Source organism: Coffea arabica, chromosome 7e (genome assembly GCF_036785885.1).
Source record: "Coffea arabica cultivar ET-39 chromosome 7e, Coffea Arabica ET-39 HiFi, whole genome shotgun sequence".
In the NCBI taxonomy this organism is placed as follows: Eukaryota; Viridiplantae; Streptophyta; class Magnoliopsida; order Gentianales; family Rubiaceae; genus Coffea; species Coffea arabica.
Window position 1 is genome coordinate 37,965,661 of NC_092323.1, and position 23,922 is coordinate 37,989,582.

The 23,922-nt window shown below is 41.4% G+C and overlaps 1 protein-coding gene across 1 annotated transcript; it reads left to right on the forward strand.

The window, feature by feature from the left end:
* The first annotated feature begins 18,115 nt into the window (after window positions 1-18,115).
* On the forward strand, window positions 18,116-20,613 carry LOC113700829 (uncharacterized). The gene is made up of 2 exons (XM_027221265.2): window positions 18,116-19,604; window positions 19,691-20,613. The coding sequence occupies exons 1-2, from the start codon at window positions 18,116-18,118 to the stop codon at window positions 20,611-20,613; spliced, it is 2,412 nt and encodes an 803-aa protein (XP_027077066.2).
* The last annotated feature ends 3,309 nt before the right edge of the window (window positions 20,614-23,922 follow it).

Genomic DNA, 23,922 nt, shown 5'->3' on the forward strand with positions numbered 1-23,922 from the left:
GTCACGCCCTAAAACACGCAAACAAGTACAATGAGACTCGATAATGACTCATAAACCAATGCCAAATATTCCCAAAATAGGGTTCCATAAGCACACACAAGCAATAGAGGAAACCAGAAAATCCGGAAATGGAACTAGCTTTAACCCTGAAAAAAATAGTTTTTGACGTCATTTTGCGGTTTTGGTACCAATGGCACTACGATTATCGGATGAAGGTATAAGACCCACTGTTTCGAAGCTAAGAGATAGGGATACAATATTGTAGAAGGTTACTCAGCCCAGTTTCGAGTGTAACCAGGTCAAAAATGCAATCTACTACACCAGAACCGCAAAAACAGATTCACAGAACGCATTCTAGTGCAAACATCATAAATCAGCCTACCTAAGTCCAAATCCAGAAATTCCAAATCCATCTGAAAGCTAAGAAATAGGGATATATTTCATCAGAAGACCTCAACAACCAATTCGGAATCATTCCTGACCAAAATAACCAATTACAGAAGCAATTCCCAAATTCGGGTAAAACCAGGGCAGCAAGGGTAATTCCGTCTTTTCTCAAGATACGCTACTCCGATTGACCTGAAATTTTGCAGACATCTCTAAAATATCATTCCCTACAACTTTCATGTTTTAACCCAAGGCCAATTCTGTGAGAACCCGTAAATTGCATTTTCTAGGTTTTCGCATTTTTCATGACTTGTTTTCTGCACTTTCTGTATCCGGAAAATTTTCTAGATAATTTTTATGCGTAACTATAGTTTTTAGATGATTTTTCTAGTATCGAATAGATTTTGAGAAATTAAGAGCATATACCGGACGTGGGACCCACTAGTGTGAGAAGTTCGGGAAAATTCGGCCAATTAGGTTAAGTTTCGGATACTGGTTGAAATTTATCGGGTGTTAAGAGATAAGTAGAGGTTGAGATGTGATTGATGTGAGAGGGACTTAAATGATAGAGATGTTTTAAAGGAAGTGACAAGTGTCACCTTAAGAGTGGTTGTAACTTATGATAACTATTCACCTTTTTGACTTATTTGACCAATTGATTAAATATCTCAAAAATTACCACAATAATCACCATTTCTTACCTCCATTGTGGCCGGCCACCTCGAGCAAGGAAGAAAGAAAAACTCTTCAAAGTTTGGCATCCATCTAGTGCAAATCATCCAAAGCAATCACTTAGACTTGTTTCTACTCCATAAAATCTCTTCTTTAGGTGTTAGTAAGTGGTTTGGTGAAGTGTTTTGGGAAGCTAAGGTGACAAACAACTCTTCCTCTCTTGTTTACTAGGTGAGTGGTGATTGAACTTTCTCCTTCACTTAATGAAGCTTAATTAGTGCCTAGTGGTAGTTAAAGTGATGAATTTTGTGGTTTACTTCTTGGTTTTGGATGAATTGATGAAGTTTTCAATTTATTGATGAATTTTCTGGTTTAATATGAATGTGATGTTGTGGCTATCCTTGATGATGGGAACTGATGTTTAATGACTCTAGGAGGTGGAAAAAGTGGAAGATTGCAATTAATTTCTGTTTTGGAAGAAATCTGGAAAATTAGGGTTCTTTTTTTTAATCAAACGATAACATTTTATAGATAATGGATAATAACACTTGAAAATACAAGAGTTAATTACAAAAAGGGGTAACTACCCCCATATCTTTCCTAGCAAGAACAGTTAACCATGTTGGAAATGAAGCTTGCCAGTCAATGGTATTAACCACCTTGGTTGCAAATTGAGCCATTGCATGACTGCAACCATTCGCACTTCTGGGAACAAAAGAAAAGATACAGCTGTCAAAGCTAGTCTTTAGGGCCTCAATGTCTTCAAGGATTGTTTGTAGCTTACAATCCTGAACATTGCCCGCATTGATCGAGCTCACAACATTTCTGCAGTCTGACTGGACTTCTATCTTTGTCCATCCTGCAGCTTGAGCCATTTCCAGCGCACTTCGGATTGCTAAAGATTCCTCCGTGGCAGCTTCCCCTTTTTTCCTTCTACTAATCCCTCGGGCTTTCACTAGATCTCCTCGCCAGTTCCGAGCAACAATTCCCAATCCTGTCCTAACCATTTTTGCTGAGATTGCTGCGTCCGTATTAATTCTCACTACTCCATCCATTGGTGGCTCCCAATTATGCTGACTCAGTCTTTGCTGCTCTGTTGATTCGAAACCGCGGGATTGAGAGCCAGTTGCCTCTTCAAATTCGATCCACTCTTGCTGGGCTTTGTCAATTATCACTTTTGCGTCCTCATTCACCAGCTGGAATACTCTCTTGTTTCTCGCCTTCCAGAGCTGCCAAAGTATATTTACTGTGAGCTTGATGCGATCCATTCCTTGGGCACCCTTAGCCGATTCCATCACAGCATCCCACCACCTCCACATATTGCATTGAAGCTCAGCTATCCCATCCCAACTCACCGGAGCTAGTCTCCAAGCCATTTGAGCTGTTGGACAAAAAAAGAAAACATGTTCAATGGTCTCCGTAGCCTCACCACAACATTGGCACTGATTGCTTCCTTTCCCAACTCTTTGGTAGAGAGCTTCATTAGTAGCCAGCCCATTTTGCAAACACCTCCATAAAAAATGCTTGAGCTTCATTTTGATATTTAAGCCCCACAATCTTTTCCACACCGTGTGCTTCCTAATTGCCCAACTAGTCTCTGAGTCAGGTGCAATTCTGTGATTCATTATCTCCCTTCCCCCTTTGGCAACAACGTAGCCTGTTCTGACTGTATAAGCACCAGATTTGCTATGCAACCAATACAATCTGTCTTTCCTTTCATATAGACTAAGAGGGATGTTAGTTATGAGATCCACATCATCTATATTAAACCAGCGATGCAGTGTATCAGTCTTCCACCTCCCCTCCTCTATTAGTTCATGGACACACTCAAGTTGACACCTTGCTGGTTTAACCGTAGTCAGTTTCCCATGGCGCGATCCAGCTACCCATCTGTCTTCCCAGATTTTAATAGACCTTCCATCTCCTACCCTCTTGTATAGGCCCTGCTGAAGCAGCTCACCACCCTTGTGTAAACTTTTCCAGCACCAAGATGCTGTGCTCGGGGGCTTTTGAACAAACCAGTCATTCTTCTTCATGTATTTAGCTTTCAGGACCTTGCTTACTAACAAATTCGGATTTGTAACAACCCTCCAAGTTTGTTTTGCAAGCAAGGCAACATTGAAAGCTTCTAAGTCTCTAAAGCCCAAACCCCCTTTCCCTTTAACTTCAGAAAGTTTACTCCACCTCACCCAATGAACTTTGTTCTCTAAACCTCCCCCACCCCACCAGAATCTGGCGATAGTTGCACTAATACCCTTGCACAAGCCTTTAGGGAGCTTAAAACAAGACATAATATAGGTAGGCATTGCCATGATGACAGATTTAATAAGGATCTCCTTACCCCCTTGACTAAGCACTTTATGTTTCCAACCTTGGAGTTTACTAATGATGATACTTTTCAGGACACCAAACACCTGATTCTTAGCTCTCCCAATGGTCATGGGTAATCCTAAATATTTCCCACTAGAGGCTTCCCTCATATTGCCCAAAACCTCCCTAATCTCTCCGCGAAGCCTGTTGGGGGTATTTTTAGTAAAGAACATGGCTGATTTATCAAAATTTACTACCTGTCCCGTGGCCTGTCCATAGGTCTGAATGATCTCCTTTACCTTCTTAGCCTCCTCCTTGCTTGCTTTGCAACACAAAAGAGCATCGTCTGCAAAAAAGAGATGAGAGATCATAGGGCTGTCTTTGCAGACTTTGATGCCCGTTAGTTGCTTAGAATCCACAGCTTTCTTGATTAAATTAGACAGCCCTTCCATGCATATAATGAACAAGTAGGGGGATAGGGGATCCCCTTGACGGAGACCTCTAGATGGTTTGATATGGCCCACCTTTTGTCCATTCAAATTAAAAGAATAAGAAACGGTGGAGATACACGTCATGATCCAGCGAACAAAAATAGGACAAAAACCCATATGTAACATAATTCTGCCTAGGAACTTCCACTCCACTCTATCAAAAGCTTTTGACATATCAAGCTTTAAAGCCATAAAGCCTACTCTACCCCCTCTCTTATTTTTAAGGAAATGCAAGACTTCATGAGCTATGATAGCATTATCAAGAATTTGACGCCCAGGGACAAAAGCAGATTGAGACGGATTAATACAGTGCACTAGGACTTTTTTCAATCTATTAGCCAAAATCTTGGAAATAGTTTTATAAAGGACAGTGCAAAGGCTTATAGGCCTGTAGTTAGAAATCACAACAGGATTGTCAACTTTAGGGATAAGAGAGATAATGGTCTCATTAATAGCCGATAAGATATTACCAGAATGAAAGAAACTTGTGACAGCATGGACAATATCATTTTTGATAATATGCCAATATGTTTGGAAAAATAAAGGGGGCATACCATCAACTCCAGGAGCTTTATTTGGGAACATGGAAAATATGGCTTGTTTTATCTCCAAATCTGTCACTGGCTTGATCAACTGAATGTTCACGAGATTAGAAATAGTGCTCGGTATACCTTGCAACACTTCTTCAAATTCAGATGGATTACTTGAGTTGAACAGCTCCGCATAGTGCTCGCTTATCTCAGCTTCAATTTCCTCTGCACTTGTACACCACTCCCCATTAGCCTTCTGGAGTATACTAATATTTTTCCGTTTTCTAGCAGCCACGACACTTAGGTGAAAGTAGGCTGTATTCCTGTCCCCCTCCTTGAGCCATCTGCTCCTTGATTTCTGACTCCAGAACAACTCTTCATCCTTATAAGCTTTGCTGAGTTGTAGCTTTAAGGTTGTGATAGCTCCTTTGTTGCATGGCTCTTTCCCCTCACGGACTGACCTTAGTTTCTCCTTCAGCTCCTGGATTTTTGCCTTTGTGTTACCTTTAAGAGACTTGTTCCATTCAATCAGAGCAATTCTACATTCCTTAATTCTTTTCACCACTCTGAACATTCTAGAGCCATTTTGTTCCAGACCCCAAGCTCTTTTAATAACAGCTATTGATGCCTCATCTCTTGCCCATCTTTGGTCAAAGAAAAACCTTCTTTTGGCCCTCCTTTGCTTCAAATCTGTGTCCATCAGTAGCAGGCAGTGATCGGAAGCCTCTATTTCAATGTGTTCCACAACAGCATTCTCATATTTTTGCACCCACCCAACACTTCCTAGACATCGATCTAGTCTCTCTCTTATTTCTCCCTCCCCTTCCCAAGTGTTACTCCATGTCCAAGGCACCCCCTTACAGCCTATATCTACTAGCTCATTCGCAGAAATAAAACTATTGAACTCCCTAAAACTACCCTCTGGTCTCTCTCTTCCCCCCCACTTCTCCCCGTTTGAGCAAATGTCGTTGAAGTCTCCCACAACTACCCATTTCTCACCCCATTCCCTCTTTTTTTCCCCTATTATCTCCCATTGCTGCACTCTCACCCTCTCATCAGTACTAGCGTATAAACCAACCAGCCACCAATAATCACTCGTATCCTTGTCTTCCACTCTTGCTGCAATATACCAATCAGAGCTGTGTATATCCAATAATTGTACCCCCTCATTCCAAAACAAAGCTAGTCCCCCTGCTCTACCCTTAGGATTCACTACAAAACTATGCTCAAACTTAATTCTATTTTGCACCTGCTTCATATACCTTTCTTTGTTTTTTGTCTCACATAAGAACACCACACTAGGAGAGTGGAGGTGAATTACCTCCTTCAGCTGGGGAATTGTCAAGGGGCCTCCTGCACCTCGGCAATTCCACACCGCAACTTTCATTGTGAAGGCGGAGGCATTGCGGGGCTAGCCTCCAATTCCCCTCCTTGTTTCTCGACTTCCTGATCCCTTCTTAATATCTTGTGTTGTGGACTATGTGTTACGTCCTCTTCCATAAAGTCCAGATCCTGCCATTCGTCCGTTGTTTTCCTTTTCTCACCAAGACTACTCACAGTCCCTCTATCCGTAATGTCTTTCAGCGGCACCCTTTTAATACGAGAACTCCTCCTCCACTGCTTTTTCCTTCCCTGATTACCTCTGTTTTCCTGAATCCAGCCGTTGGCTTCCTTTGTTTCAGACTCACTTTTAATTAATATCCCCTTCTCGTAATTTTTATTATCATCTCGGTCAATGCTTGCATCTAAAATCATCTCTTCTGAGAGCTGATTTTCTTTCCCATTCCAGTCATTTTCCAGGTCCACTACCTCTTTAGACCTCTCGTTGATATTCCTCCCTTTGAAGATGTCCCCCTCCTTTCGTGTACACTCCTTCTTGTCCTCTTTCCCTCGGCTTCCTTTCATCTCCACACTCTCCCTCAGAATCTCATCCCATTTTTCCTTCATAACTAACTTTTGTTGGTCACTCTTCTTGTGTACCTTGCCACTTTCCCTGCTGCTTGTACCAGTTTCGACCCCAGAACCCATCTCAGTTATCATCCCGCCTTTATTACTTGGACCCTTGCTTACCAAAGTTACCTCTCTGGACTTCTTATTCACCTCTGTACCGGTCATTAAGCACACTTTCAGAGGGGAAGCCATAATATTCCCTGCCCTCATCCACGCTCCGTATTGTCCTTCCCTGCACGTCTGGCCCTCCCTTTTGTCCCCAATACAAGACTTATCCCCATGCCCAATGATCCCACAATTGTAACAAAAATCTGGGCATCTCTCATACCTAAATTCTACCCATGTATTCACTCCCTCAAGCTTAACCAAAATTCCTCTAGGAAGAGGTTGTAGGAGATCTACTTCCACCATAATCTTCATATGTCTCCCGGATTTCCCCCCCCTGGTGGAACTAGAACCTCCCTAACAGATTTAAAAACCTTTCCTACCTTAAAACCCACTGACTTACACAACCAGTGAACTGGGAGATTCCAGACTTGAACCCATAGGTGAGCAAATTGGAAATTGTGGTCCTTCTTATCGCACCCAGCCTTCCATTCTTTCATTACAAGAATCTGGTTATCCATAATCCATGGTCCTCCCATCAGAATCTTTTCACGGTCCTCTCCCTTCTCCAAACGAAACTGGAAAATGTTTGGACCCAGTTCAGTCACAGTCAGATTCCTGGGATATCCCCAGGCATGATTAGTAAAGTTCTTTATGCCCGTGAAATTTGCGACCTTTTCACCAATCAGTCTTCCAACCAAACTCTGCCTACAGTCTTGAACCCCCTCGCAAATGTCCTCGGGGCAGAGATCTACCCCTTCCAGTTCCGTTGCCGATAGTTCAAACTTACTAAAAGCTCTTGTTAGCTCCTCCTCCATCCTTTAGTCCTGCAGTTGCAGGGCTCTACCTTGCACTATTCCTTATCGCAGAAACACCAGAAGACGTAGCCTGCAAAAACAGAAGAAAGGAAACACACAAGACAGAAAACTTCTAATCTAAAACCCCAACCTAGACCGACCTACAGACACGCACACTCACTCACACCAAACCAAAACTTAAACCTTTTTCTATGGGTTGCATCCTTTAGATGTTCTCAAGATCATGACCTTTTCTCACGAAAAAAACAGGGCTGCAGCTCAGAAAGTTGCATTTGGGTGTAGAATATGGAAGCTCGGATGAACGGAAAATAACCAGACTCTGTTTGTGGATGTGTGATTCTTCTTACGCTTACTATTTTTGGGTTAGCGCTCCTTTCGCAGCTTGAAATTTTGAAATTTTGAAAGCCTCCTACTCAGAGAAGAAGAAAGGAAGGAAAAGAAGCTCTCAAAGTAGAGAGAGAGGCTCTCAAAGAAGAGAGATCCTTGGAAAATTAGGGTTCTTGGTTCTTCATTCTGTCCGAAATTTTTGGTCCTAGATAGAGGCCGAATTGGTCTTACCTCAAAACATGAAAGTTGTAGGGAATGACATTTTAGAGGTGCCTACAAAATTTCAGGTCAATCGGAGTAGTGTAGAGTGAGAAAAGTCGAAATTACTATTGCTGTTCTGGTTTACCCGAAATTGGGATTTGCGACTGTAATTGGTTTTTTTGGCTGGAATTGCTTCCAAATTGGTTGTTGAGGCCTTCTGATGAAATTTAGCCCTGTTTCTTAGCTTTCAACCGGTTTTGGAATTTCTGGATTTGGACTTGTAGAGCCTGAGTTATGATGTTTCCGCTAGAATGCATTTTGGTGAATCTGTTTTACGTTGTTGATGAAGTATCTTGCATTTTTGACCTGTTTGCACTCAAAACTGGGTTGAGTGACCTTCTGTGATGTTGTAGCCCTGTCTTTTAGCTTTGAAATGGTGGGTCTTTCATCCTCATCCGACAATCGTAGTGCATTTGGTGCTATTACCGCAAAGTAAAGTCAAAACCTGTTTTTTTTCAGGGCCAAAGTTAATTGCATGTCCGAAATTTCTGGTTTTCTTTAATGTTTGTATATGTTTATGGAACCCTATTGGGGTCATACTTGGCATTGGTTTATGACTCGTTATCGAGTCTCCTTGTACTTGTTTGCATGTTTTAGGGCTTGCTTTCATTCCGGTCATTTCCTAGCTAACTTTTGTACTTGTACTACTTTGAGCCTCGTGAACGGCTTTTGGGAAATGAGATGACTTTTGTGTGAGATGTTGGGACTGATTTGAGGAAATAATGAAGCCTTAATGGCTGGAAAAGTAAGAAATTTAGGGGAAGTGCTGCCCGATTTTCTAGGCCGTTTGGTTCTTTTAAGTTGGATTTGCCTTTTGGTAGAAATGAAAGGGCTTTTGGGTTGTTGAACCTAGGTCTTCATGTTATCTTTTTATTCCCAAAAATCATGTTTTGTACCCTTGCATTTGTAATTATTTGGTGAGGCATACGACTAGTAGTCGAGCCTCATGTGCATTTTGTTTACTCGATTATGGATGTGAAACATTCAATTGGTTTATTTTGATTATTTTAGGGTTTCTTGGCGATTAAGGCCAATCTGAAGTAAAAACTTTTGAAGTTGAATTGGTGAGTGTATCACTACCCTCCATTGTTGTTTAACTTGATTTCTGCTCTGAAATCTGTTTATTTGTTCGAGACGAGGCTGTACTTCATCACACTCGTTCTCTTGTCTGTTCATATGCCAATTTACTATGCAAAATTTGAATCTGTTATCTGTGTCTGCATCTGTTCGGATTTCTATGACCTATGAGCTCAATCCTGTGGCTAAGTTATTCGAGTCGGGCCGACAAGGGCCTGGACGATTAGATAACGAACCACGGTAGTCTGTTCGGGGATTTTGGGTATTGAGACCCTTGATTCCGGGTATACTCGAGTATTACCATTTATGTTTGAATACGGTGAGCGCGCCCGGTAAAGGGGTGTTTGGTGGACGGAATTCGGTGCGAAGTAATGTCTACGGACGCGTTGGTTCTATATACGTTGACGGAGAGTCAACCGGTTTGGATCAAGTATTGCGCTGGAAATTTGGCTCCTGAGAGCCACCTGTATCCTTCTGATTTGAATCATTAGTTACTTTACTTTACATCTGGCATGTGTATCCGATTTGTTAAATGTGAAATGCCATTATTTTCTGCTATATGTTTGGTACCTCATTGAGCGCAAGCTCACCCCTTTCTGTTCCTTTTTGTTTTCCTTACAGGAAAATAAATACTTTTGGACTGGATTTGACAAATGGTTGCCGAATTGAGCTAGTTAGACATATCTTTTGTATAGCTCATTGATTTAAACCCTAAATATACTTTTGGGTCCGTTTCTATTTTGGATTTGGCAAACCGTACATGTATCCACTTTTGAATCACTTTGGTATGCCCTTTGGGTTGTATATGCTAACTTTTGAGATGTAAATATTTGCTTGATGTTTGGTTGGGTTTTGCCATGTCGGTTCCTATTCATGGCCGACTCCGATTTCGTTTTGTTTTATTCTGGGATTTTGACTTGTCTATGCGCGTTGTACGGTCCGGAACGTATTCGATCGCTCTAATCTGAACCGTTAGTCCTGGCGAGAGCTGGGCAGGCGGTCCACCGAACCCTTTGGTTCGCCTTAGGGTGAGGTGGGGCTGTCACAAATTCGGCCTCTAACTATGAGCTACAAAACCGGGCAGAATGTAGAACATTAAAACCCTAACTTTTCAATTTTCTTCCAAAACAGAAATTGCTTGCAATTAACCACTTTTTCCACCTTCTAGCTTCCTTAATTACCATTTCCAATCATCATACATGACCACATAATCATATTCATATGAAAACAGAAAAATCCCCAATAATTACAAAACTTCACCAATTCAACCAAAATCAATAAATAATCCATAAAATTGCATCTTATACCACCACTAATCATGAATTAAGCATCATTAGAGGGAGGAGAGGGGTCCTTCTCAACTTACCTTAGCAACACAAGAAAGAGGGCAACTAGTCCTCTTAGCTTTCCAAATAACTCCACAAAACAACTCACAAACACTCCCTTAAGGGTTTCTATGGAACAAAAACATGAGTAAATGGTTGATTTGGTAGATTGGAGCAAGATTGGAGCTAACTTGGAGAGCTTTCTTTCTTCCTTTCTTGAGAGAGAGGGCCGGCCACTAGAGCTTGGAAATGGAGGAATTTTTGGTTAATTTTTAGCTTATTTAGTCAATTGGTAAGACATGGAATAGTAGTCAAAAGTTTCTACCAACCCTATGGTGACACTTGTCACCATCATTAATTGCTTGCCTAACTTTTGTCTCTCTTATACCAATCCACTTAGCATCCTCTACTTATCTCTTAACACCCGATAAATTAATTCCAGTATCCAAAACTTAACCTAGTTGGCCGAATTTTTCCAAACTTTTCGCACTAGTGGGTCCCACGTTCGATATACACTCTTAATTTCACATGAACTAACTTATACTAGAAAAATGATTTACAAACTATATTTTGCTCATAAAAATTATCTAGAAAATTTTCCGGATACAGAAAGTGCAGAAAACAAGCCATTGAATATAATAAAACCCTGAAATGGAAAAATTACGGGCTCTCACACCATACTTAACAAGTCAATCCCCACAGTCCGAGAACCCTCTCCTGGCACGAGCTCAATAGGAGCTCTGATACCGTTTGTGACGGCCCCACCTCCCCCCAGGGCGTACCCTAGGGTTTAGCGAACCGCCTGCCCAACTCTCGCCAGGCCTCACTCACTCGCATCAATTAAAATAAGGTGCAACCTCAATAATAAACGAAATAACGGGTCCCAAGTTTGGAACATACGAATACATTCATTTCTATCTCAACCATGCATACAGTCCCAAATACATCAAAAGATTTAAGTTCTCAGTATATTCAACCCTAATCGAGCGACTAGTGCGAGCACAACTACAAAATTCAAAACAACTGGACTACGCTAGTCTGTACACGTCTCACGCCTCGTTCGTACCCCTGTAAGGAAAACAAATGGCATGGAATGAGCTAAAAACCCAATGAGGTTCCAAATAGCAAATTGACCATTATTTATAAGTACAAGTTTTCGATATAGCAAAGTAACGAGCATGAGGAGTTCATAAAAGTGAGCAATAACACTTCAAGTAGCAATCTCAAAATGAGCGAGTGTAAAGTTTTAAAAGAAACAATAACACTACAAGTAACAATCGTGATACCGCGACTTTTAGGATAATGTTTTTGTTTAGTCTCAAAGAGGATATTACGGTTTCTTTATTTTATTTTTGTTGTAAAACATTGTTTTGTTTTAAAGACTAGAAACCCTAGTTTACTTGTGACTAACATGTTGTGTTTAAATCCCTCATATTTGACTCAAAACCCTAATTTTATTCTATGGAATTGTAAAATTCATCACATTTTTCTTAAAATTCCCTTTTATTTGAAATACATTACCTTATTATAGCTATACTACTTATTTACATCCTCAAGGGTTAGAATAAAGAATAGAATTAAGAGTTTTACCCTTAGTTTTATAGTTCGGGTAAATTAGAGTTTTCACGTATTTTGGTAATGTGATTAAGTGTGGAGGTTTGTGTACTAAATTTAGTAATTAAGAGTGAGTTTTAGATGAGAAATAATATGAGATTAGAAGTGAGAATAATAAGTTAGTGAATTATAAGTAAAAATCCCAGTACGTACGAGTTAAAGAAAAACGGGTAGAACCGACGTGCACCGTTTGTTATCGAGTGAGTGCACCACGTGAACACCACTTTATTACCTTAATACCCTTGCTGTTAATTGAGTCAAATCAGCCCCAAAATATCTGATTAAGCAGCCGAAAATTTGGACAAAAAACAAGAGAGAGAAAAGAAAATTTTGACCACCAATCAAATTGTGACATGTGTTAAACTTTGACCAAGCCTTTTTCTTGCTTTCTTATCTTTCCTTGGGCTGCATTTCTTCTTCATTTCTGCACATTTGGCCGTGAGAGTGAGGAGAGAAAAGGAGAGACAGAAACACTTCATTCCATTTTGATTTCTTGCTCAATCTTGCAAACTAACCGATAGATTCACCAAATAATCCATGGAAGTTGCTTAGGAAGGTGGATTGCCATCTTGGAGTGGAGAGTTTTGGTGGTTCAAGCTTCCTAGAGGCTGTTGTGCTTCTCCAATCCTAGGTAAGGAAGGTATTAGTTCATGGTTGTGCTACTTAATGGTTTACAAGTGAAAGTTATGATTTGTTGGGTAGATCTCATGGTTTAGTAGTAGATTTGGTCAATTCCAGCTTTGTAGTGTAAAATTTCAGCTTTGGGTTTGAATGATTTTCTTCTTATACTTGCTGTATGGATGGTATATGATGTATATAAGCTTGTAAATGAGGTTGTAGTGCTGGTTTCAAGCTTAAAATGAGAGTTATACCTTGAATGGAGCAAATTTCCAGAATATCGGTTTCTTATGGTTCAGTTCTGCCCGTTTCTGTTTGAGTATGTTAGAGACCGAACCTGATAGCATCATAGTACATGACCATGTCTACAATGGCTCGAGTGCTCAAGGGGGTGAGGATCGCGTGCAAGCTCCAAGTGGATCCATTACTAGAGCTCGAGCAAAGAGACTTCGTGAGCAACTCAGTGTACTTATTCAGGCCATACACAAGTCCTTTGAAGGATTCATACACTCAAGTGAAGGTGATCGCGGTCCGGTATTGAGCATTGAAGCTACACCTGAGTATTAGGGTCTTACCAAACCCTAGTTAGCGAGATTCGCATTATAGTCATTTAATTCCACATTAGTTGATTAGATTGAATAATTGGCTAAGTGCATGTTGCACATAGAAATGCCAAGGGTAAGATTGCTATTTAGTCATCATTATTTGTTAAGGTGAGCTGCCTTGGAGGGAAAGCCCACATGAGGCCCGACTCATCGAGGGCCCATATTAGCACACCTTTAGTTCCTTTTCCTTATTAGTTTAGGGTTTACTTGTAGCCTATATAAGGCACCCCATTACTCCCACAAAGACAGACACTTTTATGATAAAAATATTGAGAGAGTTTTCTCAATAGCTTTCGGGCAAACCTTGAACAACTTAGAGTTACACTCTGGTGTTCTTGTTCGGCTTATCAATTCAAGAATCGCACTTGAATTGTAGCGCCTTCTACACTTGCCTGAGGTTCACTAATTCGTTTGATTACGGGTTGAGACAGTATCAACAAGTTCGTAGTCACGGGGATTAGAGGGGTCGTAGGGTTTCCGCTGCCACCATTTCTTGCATCCGACGTCAAATCCAACAAGCGATCTTGGGTCGCAAATCTCCTCACTAACGAGAATCGTATCAACTAGCATCAGAGCTAGCTTGTTGGTAATATCGTCTTCCCTCTTTCCGCTTCTTAATTCGTGTCTGTAGAATCGGTCTCGTTCGTTAAAATTCTGTCCGCAAGTTTTTTTTTTTTTTGTTTTCAAATTATGGTCATCGTGTTTTGAGTCTATTGTGGTGTCGTGTCTTCAATTCGTATTTGTGCCTTGTCTTGTTTTCTTATTCGGTTAACCCAACCAAAAAGAAAACAAAACAAAACCCCGGGTGTCTTAGTGTCGCGTCCTTATTGCTGTTCCTATTGAAGCTTGAGCAACCTGTCCATGTCTCGTAATTGCCGACTTCTATTGCGTCTTGTGTGTGAAACTCTGGTCGTGTCTTGCTATTATTACTTCCACCGCTTGGGGCCAGCAAACTAAGGTGCTCAACGTGTTAAAAATTGTGCCCAAGTCGCACAACAAAACATTGAGCCATTCAGATTTCTGTCTTGCCGCACTTAACAAGGTTCCCTTGAAGTGCACAATCTGACCGGGTTGTCTCCTAATTGCTAGTGCCTACCTTTTGTTCAACATTGTCATGGAGCGAGCTAAATAAAAGAAGGCCACGTGTTTGATTCTTATTGGTGTAGTTAGGAGTTTGTTAGAAATTGATACCTTTATAAGCAGGCATCTCTGCTTCGTTGTGATTAGCTTTTGAATTCATTTTGTCCAGATTCATCTGAATTTGTAAAGAGGAGCAATCCTCATTTTTCCCTCCCAATTTCCTTCGATTCTTTCCCCTACTCAGCTAGAACCATCTTTTCTGTTCTTATATTTGTTCACCAAATTATGTCAATGAAGAATCAGATTCATATGATTACTGTTACATTGATTCATTGATTAATCAGTTCATTACTTGAGCTTGTCCCTTTTCTATTTCCTGCAATAGTTCTGGCTTCTCTGGTTTCTGTACCTTAACAGTGGTATCAGAGCTAGCTACGAGCCATTGGGAGAAATGACTAAAAATCAAGATGAGATGAGGAAAGAGATAACTGAACTAGGGACTGTAGTTAGAACTTTTGCTAACAGAAGTGATGGACTGGATCAAGCTGTGAGGATCATGGAACACAGGCAGGAGAACACTGAAAAGGCTCTCAAAAACCTGGATCAGAAATACGAAGGTATGATGAACATGATGGCACAAATGTTAGCAAAGCTGAATGACAAAGGAAGGGAGGTAGAGAGCAGCAGCTCAGAGTCTGATTCAGGATATAAGGAAGATGGCAGGAGAAGGGAGGCGCAGAAGGGAGTTATGGATAAGTCTGAGGCTAAGGAGAGCAAAATATTCACCAGATTTCCTAAGGTGGATCTACCAACCTTCACTGGAGAGAACCCAAAGGAGTGGATCAGCAAAGCCAACAAGTATTTCAAAATCAATGGAATAGAGGAAGAAACGAGAGCTGAAGTTGCAGAACTTTATCTCAGAGACAAAGCAGATATATGGTTCCACGGCGCGTTTTCTGGCAGGAAGGTTATTCATTGGGAAGAACTCTGCAATGCACTTTGTGAGAGATTTGGAGATGGCTCCCCTGAAGAAGCTATAGAGGAATTCAACAAACTGATGCAGACAGGTTCAGTAGCTGACTACCTGGAGAAGTTCGAAATGCTCAAAGCCCTGCTATGCAAAAAATTGGCGGCTGAACTTCTTTTGCACGTGCTTATGGAAGATCAATCTCAGAAGAATCAGCAAGCTTTGCCATTTTCTTATACTACTTGCTTGCTGCGAACTGCCAAATATCAATCTGAAGACTTTGTTTGGAAGCCTGGAACTTTGTTTGACATCCTTGAGGACAAGGATTGTTTAAGGGGGAGGCTTTGTCATGGAGCGAGCTAAATAAAAGAAGGCCACGTGTTTGATTCTTATTGGTGTAGTTAGGAGTTTGTTAGAAATTGATACCTTTATAAGCAGGCATCTCTGCTTCGTTGTGATTAGCTTTTGAATTCATTTTGTCCAGATTCATCTGAATTTGTAAAGAGGAGCAATCCTCATTTTTCCCTCCCAATTTCCTTCGATTCTTTCCCCTACTCAGCTAGAACCATCTTTTCTGTTCTTATATTTGTTCACCAAATTATGTCAATGAAGAATCAGATTCATATGATTACTGTTACATTGATTCATTGATTAATCAGTTCATTACTTGAGCTTGTCCCTTTTCTATTTCCTGCAATAGTTCTGGCTTCTCTGGTTTCTGTACCTTAACAAACATCTTGTTGTTGTTGTAAGTAAGTCCCAACCTGAGTCAAAACACACAAAAAAAAAAAAAGGAACAAGACCGAAAGAAAAAAAAAAACAACTGCAGCCGCTAAGATTTTTTTCTTGTTCCTTTGTGTCGTGTCTTGTGGTATTGCGTGCAAACTGTCCAGAATCTCTTTGTTGCAAATTGCTACTAATTCCAGCCAGATTGGAGTCTATTTTGTGTCACCTGGGTTGTGCAAACGACCCAGCAAAAGTCTCAAAAAAAAAAAAAAGAGAGAAGAGTGTCGCATACCATTGTAGTGAGTCACGTTTGCTGGAAATTTTTGTTCTTGAACTACCGAACCTGTGTTGCTTATGAGCCTTGAACCCTTGTGTCGATTCCTGCAAGTCCTGGAAACCAACGACGAACTTGGGTAGATCTTGAGTTTCCTGATCAGAAGTCTTGAAGCTCTTGGATCAACCACAACTGCTTTGGGAAGTCCTTGATTGCACAATCACAGGCTTCCTGAAATTGGGAGGAACACTTCTATTTTCTTGGCAATCTTGTACTTTGATCCGAAGAATCAACTGGTGGGACAGAAACCTGAGTTCTTGAAAACAATCAGAGAGCCGCAAAAAGCAGAAAAAAAAGGAAAGAAACGAAAGAACAAAAAAAAAAAAAGGAAACCTCGGCTCTAAGACTTCTAGTTGGAACACAAGTCCCACTCGTACAACGCTTCTATTCCTAACGTCCTTATGATTGAAGTCAGCCAAGAGCACCCAGAAATCAAGCCCAAGTTGTCCTAAACTACCCTCAATCTCACCACATCAGACCCCAAGCAGCCGCACCACACTTGGTTACCTAGACAACCGACCTACAAACCAATTCCCTAAACAAGATCAACCGCCCACTAGCTCTTGTTCCCCACTTCGGTTACCACACCTTGTGAACCGTTATCAATTACCATCAAGGAATACCACCTCCCTACTCCCTGAGCATTCCAAACAGCACCAATAAACCCATTTGAACCCCTAGCCCGAACCCAAGGCAGTAGCAAGACCCGATTCCAGCAAGCCAACGTCCATAGTGTCTCGTCTAGGCTTCGTAAAATTCAGCCTTGAGTCATTTATTGAGCCGTGGTCAGCCTTTGAGTCGTTTATTGAGTCATTCATTTTCTCCGTTCAACTAACACGCATTTGGTAACCTTGGTTAGTAAGCTGGCCAAGAACTCCAGCAAGGCAAAGAAACAACTTCCTTGTCGGTTAGAGTTTTTTTTAGTGTCGTTCTTAATTTTTTTCAGCTTTTGTGTCAATTCCTTTTCCGGTTTTTATTCTTGAATATATTCTATCACTCCATTCTTAGTGTCCTAATTTTGTTTCCCAAGAAAATCTCTACTCTTACGAACCTCAAATTCTAGCGTGAACTTGATTTTTTAAACTAAATTTGAGCACTTGAGGAGCTCTACTTTCTTCAAGGTCTTGCAAGGGGCTGTGAGAGAATATTTTGGTGAGCTTATTAGAGTGATTTGAGTGACCATATACGAGTGTGAGAGTATACACTTAGGGAGTGAAGTGACAAAAAAAAAACAAAAACAAAAACAAAAGAAAACATTACTTTTTTTTCCCTATTTCCTTTTCCTTTGCTATTAACCCTTGCAGGTACACTTGAGACTCCATGTCTAGTGGAAACGAAGGAGTATCCCGGCCCATGAACTTTGAACAGATGATGGAGCAGATGGAGAGGCGTTTTCAACGCATACTAGAACCCATTCAAGATGAGTTGCTGCAATTCCGAGCGTCTGGGACACCAAAAACCTCTAAATCCACGCGAAGGCGAAGGGACGTGGAGGAGTCGTCCAATGGTTCCAATAACGATGATGATGATGAGGAACCTCGAATTTGACCAAGGCAAAGGAACCAGACTGGACATACCGATGTGTTCAAGGGAATTAAAATGAACATCCCTGAATTCAAAGGACGGTCCGATCCCGAGGCCTTTCTCGAATGGTTATCCAAGATCGAAATGGTATTTTCTTGCCAAAACTACACCGAGGTGCAAAAGGTGCAATTGGCCACTATGGAATTCACTGAGTACGCTGTGGTTTGGTGGGACCAAATCAAGAAGTCTAGAAGGAGAAATGGGCTACCTGAGCTCGTTCCATGGCCCGAGCTTCGAGCCATGATGCGCACCTGCTTTGTACCTCGACATTACACTAGGGATTTGTACCACCGATTACAAACCTTAGTCCAGGGCAATCGGAGTCCACAAGGAGATGGAGATCCTAATGCTTAGAGCGGATGTACAGGAGGATCCTGAAGCCACCATGGCCAGATTCTTGAGCGGGTTACGACCCGATATTGCTGAACGAGTGGAACTTCAACATTATATGGAGTTGCATGAGCTTGTAGACAAGGCTATTAAGGTCGAGCAAAGGCTCAAGAGGAGGGGTACCACTCGATCGAATTTTGGCAATACCACCTACTCTACCAACCGCCCATTCCAACCAAGGAATGATTCTCGGCCTTCACCAAATGCTCATACACCAAAGCCGAGATTCGAGGGAGGTAAGGTGGGCAACCCTAGTATTAGTAAGCCGCCCTCTTCTACTCCAAAATTTGAGGAGCCTAGGGTACAAACTAGAGCTCGTGATACTCGATGTTTAAAATGCCAAGGTAGATGCCATATTGTTAGTCAATGTCCCAATCAAAGGACTATGATTATGATGCAAAATGGTGAGATCGTGAGTGAGGACGAAGCCGAGTATGAAGGCATACCACCTCTTGACGGAGGTAGTGATGGGGAATCGCCAAATGAAGAGGAGTTTAGTGCACCCGAAGGTCATTTTGGGACTGCATTGGTTGCAAGGAGAGCATTAACTGCACGTGTTAAGGAGGACGAGCTTCAACGGGAGAACATTTTCTACACTAGGTGCTTCGTCAACCAAGCACTTTGTAGTGTGATTATTGATAGTGGGAGCTACACAAATGTAGCTAGTTCACTCATGGTGGACAACTTGAAGTTGCCTACCAGGGATCACCCGCGACCCTACAAACTCCAATGGCTCAACAATTCTGGGGAGGTTCGAGTAACCAAGCAGGTTCTTATATCCTTCCAAATCCATAAATATTCTGATGAAGTATTATGTGATGTAGTTCCTATGCAGGCTAGTCACATTATACTAGGTAGGCCTTGGCAGTTTGACAGACAGGTAACTTTTGATGGTGTGACTAATAAGTATAGCTTCTTGTACAATAGTAAGAAAGTCACACTAACTCCCCTTTCCCCCAAACAAGTGCATGAGGACCAATTGAAATTGCAACAAGAGTTTGAGAGGTATAGTGCAAAAAAGAAAGAAAATGAGAGAGCCGAGGCGAAAAAAGAGAGGAAAAAGGATATAGATAGCTCGGCAAGTGAGGTAAAATCCGAGGGCAAACAAATGCTCCTGATAAAAGCCAAGAAAGTGAGGAAATTAATGAGAGATGAGCAGCCGTTTCTTATGCTTGTTAGCAAAGAAGTAGCTCTGAATGTGCATGAACTTGATACTAACATACCTCTTGAGGTTAAGTCTCTTTTGCAGGAGTATGCTGATATCTTCCCCGAAGACGTGCCAAGTGGATTACCACCACTTAGAGGCATTGAGCATCAAATTGATTTCATCCCTGGAGTTTCGTTGCCAAATCGACCAGCTTACAAGAGCAACCCGGAGGAGACTAAGGAGTTGCAAAGGCAAGTGGATGAGTTGCTTGGCAAAGGATGGGCCCGTGTGCTGTCCCAGTCATTTTGGTGCCCAAGAAAGATGGTACGTGGAGAATGTGCATTGATTGTAGAGCCGTAAATGCCATCACAGTGAAGTATCGCCACCCTATACCTCGCTTAGATGACATGCTTGATGAGTTACATGGGGCTGTGTTCTTTATCAAAATTGATCTCAAATATGGGTACCATCAAATTAGGATTAAGGAGGGGGATGAATGGAAAACTGCCTTCAAAACTAAGTATGGATTATATGAGTGGTTAGTGATGCCTTTTGGGCTAACTAATGCACCTAGTACCTTCATGAGATTAATGAATCATGTCCTGCCTCCATTCTTGGGAAAATTTGTGGTTGTTTACTTTGATGATATCCTAATTTATAGCAAATCTTATGACGAACACCTTGAGCATATTAGGGCTGTCATGGATGTCCTTCGAAGAGAGAAGCTTTATGCCAATCTCAAGAAGTGCAATTTTTGCACTAACGAGCTCGTGTTTCTAGGGTTTGTTATAAGTGCGCAGGGAATGAAGGTGGATGATCAAAAGGTGAAAGCTATTCAAGAGTGGCCAACACCAAGGTCCGTGGGTGATGTTCGAAGCTTCCATGGACTTGCGGGTTTCTATAGGAGATTCGTGAGGGACTTTAGCACTATTGCTGCACCCTTGACTGAGTTGATCAAGAAGAATGAGAACTTCCATTGGGGGGAATCTCAAGAACAGGCCTTTCGCGATTTAAAGCATCAACTCACACACGCACCTGTACTTGCTTTACCTGACTTTTCTAAGACATTTGAAATTGATTGTGATGTTTCAGGTATTGGAGTTGGAGCTGTGTTGAACCAAGGTGGGAGGCCTATTACCTACTTTAGTGAGAAACTCAATGGGGCTGCACTGAACTATTCAACTTATGATAAAGAGTTGTACGCCCTCATTCGAGCACTACAAGTGTGGCAACACTACTTAAGGCCTAAGGAATTCGTGATACACACCGATCATGAGTCCCTTAAGTACCCTTAAGTACCTTAAGGCCTAGCACACCTTGAGCAAGAAGCATGCAAGATGGATTGCATTCGTGGAGTCCTTTCCGTACGTGATTAAATACAAGGCTGGTAAGTCTAATGTGGTTGCGGATGCACTCTCCCGAAGGTACTCTCTACTCACCTCCTTAGATGCTAAGTTGTTAGGGTTTGAGCTGATTAAAGAGCTCTATACCCAAGATAGTGACTTCGGTGAGTTTTACACTTCTTGCAAACACACTGGGCAAGGTAAGTTCTTCATTTCCGATGGATACTTGTTTTGTACCAATCGGCTTTGCATCCCACATGGATCACTCCGAGAACTCTTAGTAAGGGAATCCCACTCAGGTGGACTTATGAGACACTTTGGGGTTGATAAGACTCTTGCCATGCTGCAGGAACACTTCTATTGGCCGCACATGAGGAGAGATGTTGCACGGGTGGTGGAACGTTGCTTAGCTTGTAAGAAAGCTAAATCCAAGGTATACCCATATGGCCTTTACACCCCATTACCTATTTCTAGTGCACCATGGGTAGATATTTCTATGGATTTTATACTTGGTTTGCCTAGATCCAAGTATGGCCATGACTCCATTTATGTGGTAGTGGATAGATTCTCTAAAATGGCACACTTCATTGCTTGTCATAAAATGGATGATGCATCTCATATTGCTAACTTATTCTTTAAAGAGATTGTGAGATTGCATGGCATTCCTAGGACCATTGTATCTGATAGAGATGTTAAATTTCTAAGCTACTTTTGGAAGACACTCTGGTCTAAGTTAGGCACCAAATTGCTATTCTCTACTGCTAGTCACCCCCAAACTGATGACCAAACTGAGGTGGTGAACCGTACATTAGGTACTTTGTTGCGTGCCATCATAAAAAAGAACTTGAAATCATGGGAAGAGTGTTTACCTCATGTTGAGTTCGCTTATAATAGGGCTATCCATTCTACTACTGGTTTCTCTCCATTTGAATGTGTTTATGGTTTTAATCCGCTAACACCACTTGATCTAGTGCCATTACCTAGTAATGAGCGCGCACATTTGGATGGTAAGAAACGTGCAGAGTTTGTTAAGCAACTGCATGAGAAAGTCAGGGCCAACATTGAGAGAAGAACTGCTCAATATGTCAAGCAAGCTAACAAGGGTCGCCAAAAGTTGATTCTTGAACCTGGAGATTGGGTGTCGTTACACATGAGCAAGGAACGTTTTCCTGTTCAAAGGAGAAACAAATTACAACCACGGGGTGATGGACCCTTTCAAGTGTTGGAGCGCATCAATGACAACGCCTACAAACTTGATCTTCCTGGTGAGTATGGCGTTAGTGCTACATTTAATGTTTCTGACTTAGCCCCTTTTGATGCAGGTGATGCTTTTGATTTGAGGGCAAAGTATAATTGTTACCAAGTTTCAAAGTCTTAAGAGCGAGCATGAATTTCTTAGAATTTGATAAGCATCTTGAATACTACTCAAACGAGTTGCATTTACTTGATTTTCTTGAAGCGAAACTCCTATGTTTCGAACTCTAGAAAATTTTACATTCGTAAATGATATTTTATCGCAGATTTGGACTCCAACCAAGGAGTTGGATCTGAACGTGTTTTTGAGAGGCACTAGACTTTTGGTGAGTGCTTCCAAATATCTGGTAGAACTTGACACTTGTTTTGATACTTGATCCATGAAAATACATGATACGAGATTTGTTGATCGGGCAAGGGTGTACTTTATCGCACTTGCCCTAATATGATATCTACTTGTTTATTGTTGCAATTAACTTGATATACTTGTATTTGATTTGTAAGTGTGGAGCGGCAGTATGTACCACACTCTATCTGAGTGGGAGGTGCCTCTCATTCCTGTCTCCATACTTTGATTTTAATTCAGTCGATTGGAGTGTTACCTCATCGACTTTTGGGGACCCCAAACCCCATTGGCTAGTTAATCGAGTCGAGCCGGCAAGGGTTTGGTCGATTGGGTAACGAACCATGGGTCTTTCGTTTTGTCGAGTGGAGTGATATCTCCTCGACTAATCGGTATACTCGAGTATTACCACCCGTGTTTATTGAGGATTTTGGGCCCAGTAGGGGGTGTGAATGGTGGACAGAGAGTAGTGTAAGTGGTGCTCTACTGGATTGGTTACTTACTTGAAGGTTGACGGAGTGTCAACTATTACATGATCAAACTCTGGTGATGCAATGGGAATTTGGCTCCTGAGAGCCATCCGTATCCTTATACTTTGGAGTGATTATTGTTTATTGGATTATTGTTTCTTTTGAAAAACTTTTACACTCGCTCACTTTGAGATTTGCTACTTGAAGTATTATCGCTCATTTTTATGAACTATTCATGCTCATTACTTTGCTACGTGATACTTGCACTTTTAAATAAGGGTTAACTTGCTATTTGGAACCTCACTGGGCTTTTAGCTCATTCCACGCCATTTGTTTTCCTTACAGGGGGTACGAGCGAGGCGTGAGACGTGTACAGACTAGCGTAGTCTAGTTGTTTTGAATTTTGTAGTTGTACTTGCACTAGCCACTCGATTAGGGTTGAATGTACTGAGAATTTAACTCTTTTGATGTATTTGGGACTGTATGGATGGTTGAGATAGAAATGAATGTATTTGTATGTTCCAAACTTGGGAACCGTAATTTCGTTTATTATTGAGGTTGCACCTTATTTTAATTGATGCGAGTGAGTGAGACCTGGCGAGAGTTAGGCAGGCGGTCCGCCGAACCCTTTGGTTCGCTTTAGGGTGAGGTGGGGCTGTCACAACAATCGTCTCAAAATATAAGGATACGAATGGCACTCAGGAGCCAAATTCCCAAAGCATCACCAGGAGCTTGATCACGTAATAGTTGACACTCCGTCAACTTTCAAGTAAGTAACCAATCCAGTAGAACACCACTTACACTACTCTCCGTCCACCATTCAAACCCCCTACTGGGCCCAAAATCCTCAATAAACACGGGTGGTAATACTCGAGTATAACGATTAGTCGAGGAGATATCACTCCACTCGACAAACATGAGACCCAGGGTACGTTACCCAATCGACCAAACCCTTGCCGGCTCGACTCGAGTAACTTGTCGCAGGATTTCTGGAATTTCAGGAAGTGCGTACATCATAAACAAGTATATCAAATCAATTTTAACAATAAACAAGTATATATCAAATAAGGGCAAGTGCGATAAAGTACACTCTTGTCCGATCAAACCAATCTTATATCATTTAATCATATTGATCAAGTATTGGAAACAAGTGTCCAGTTCAATCAGGTATTTGGAAGCACTCACCAAAATGAA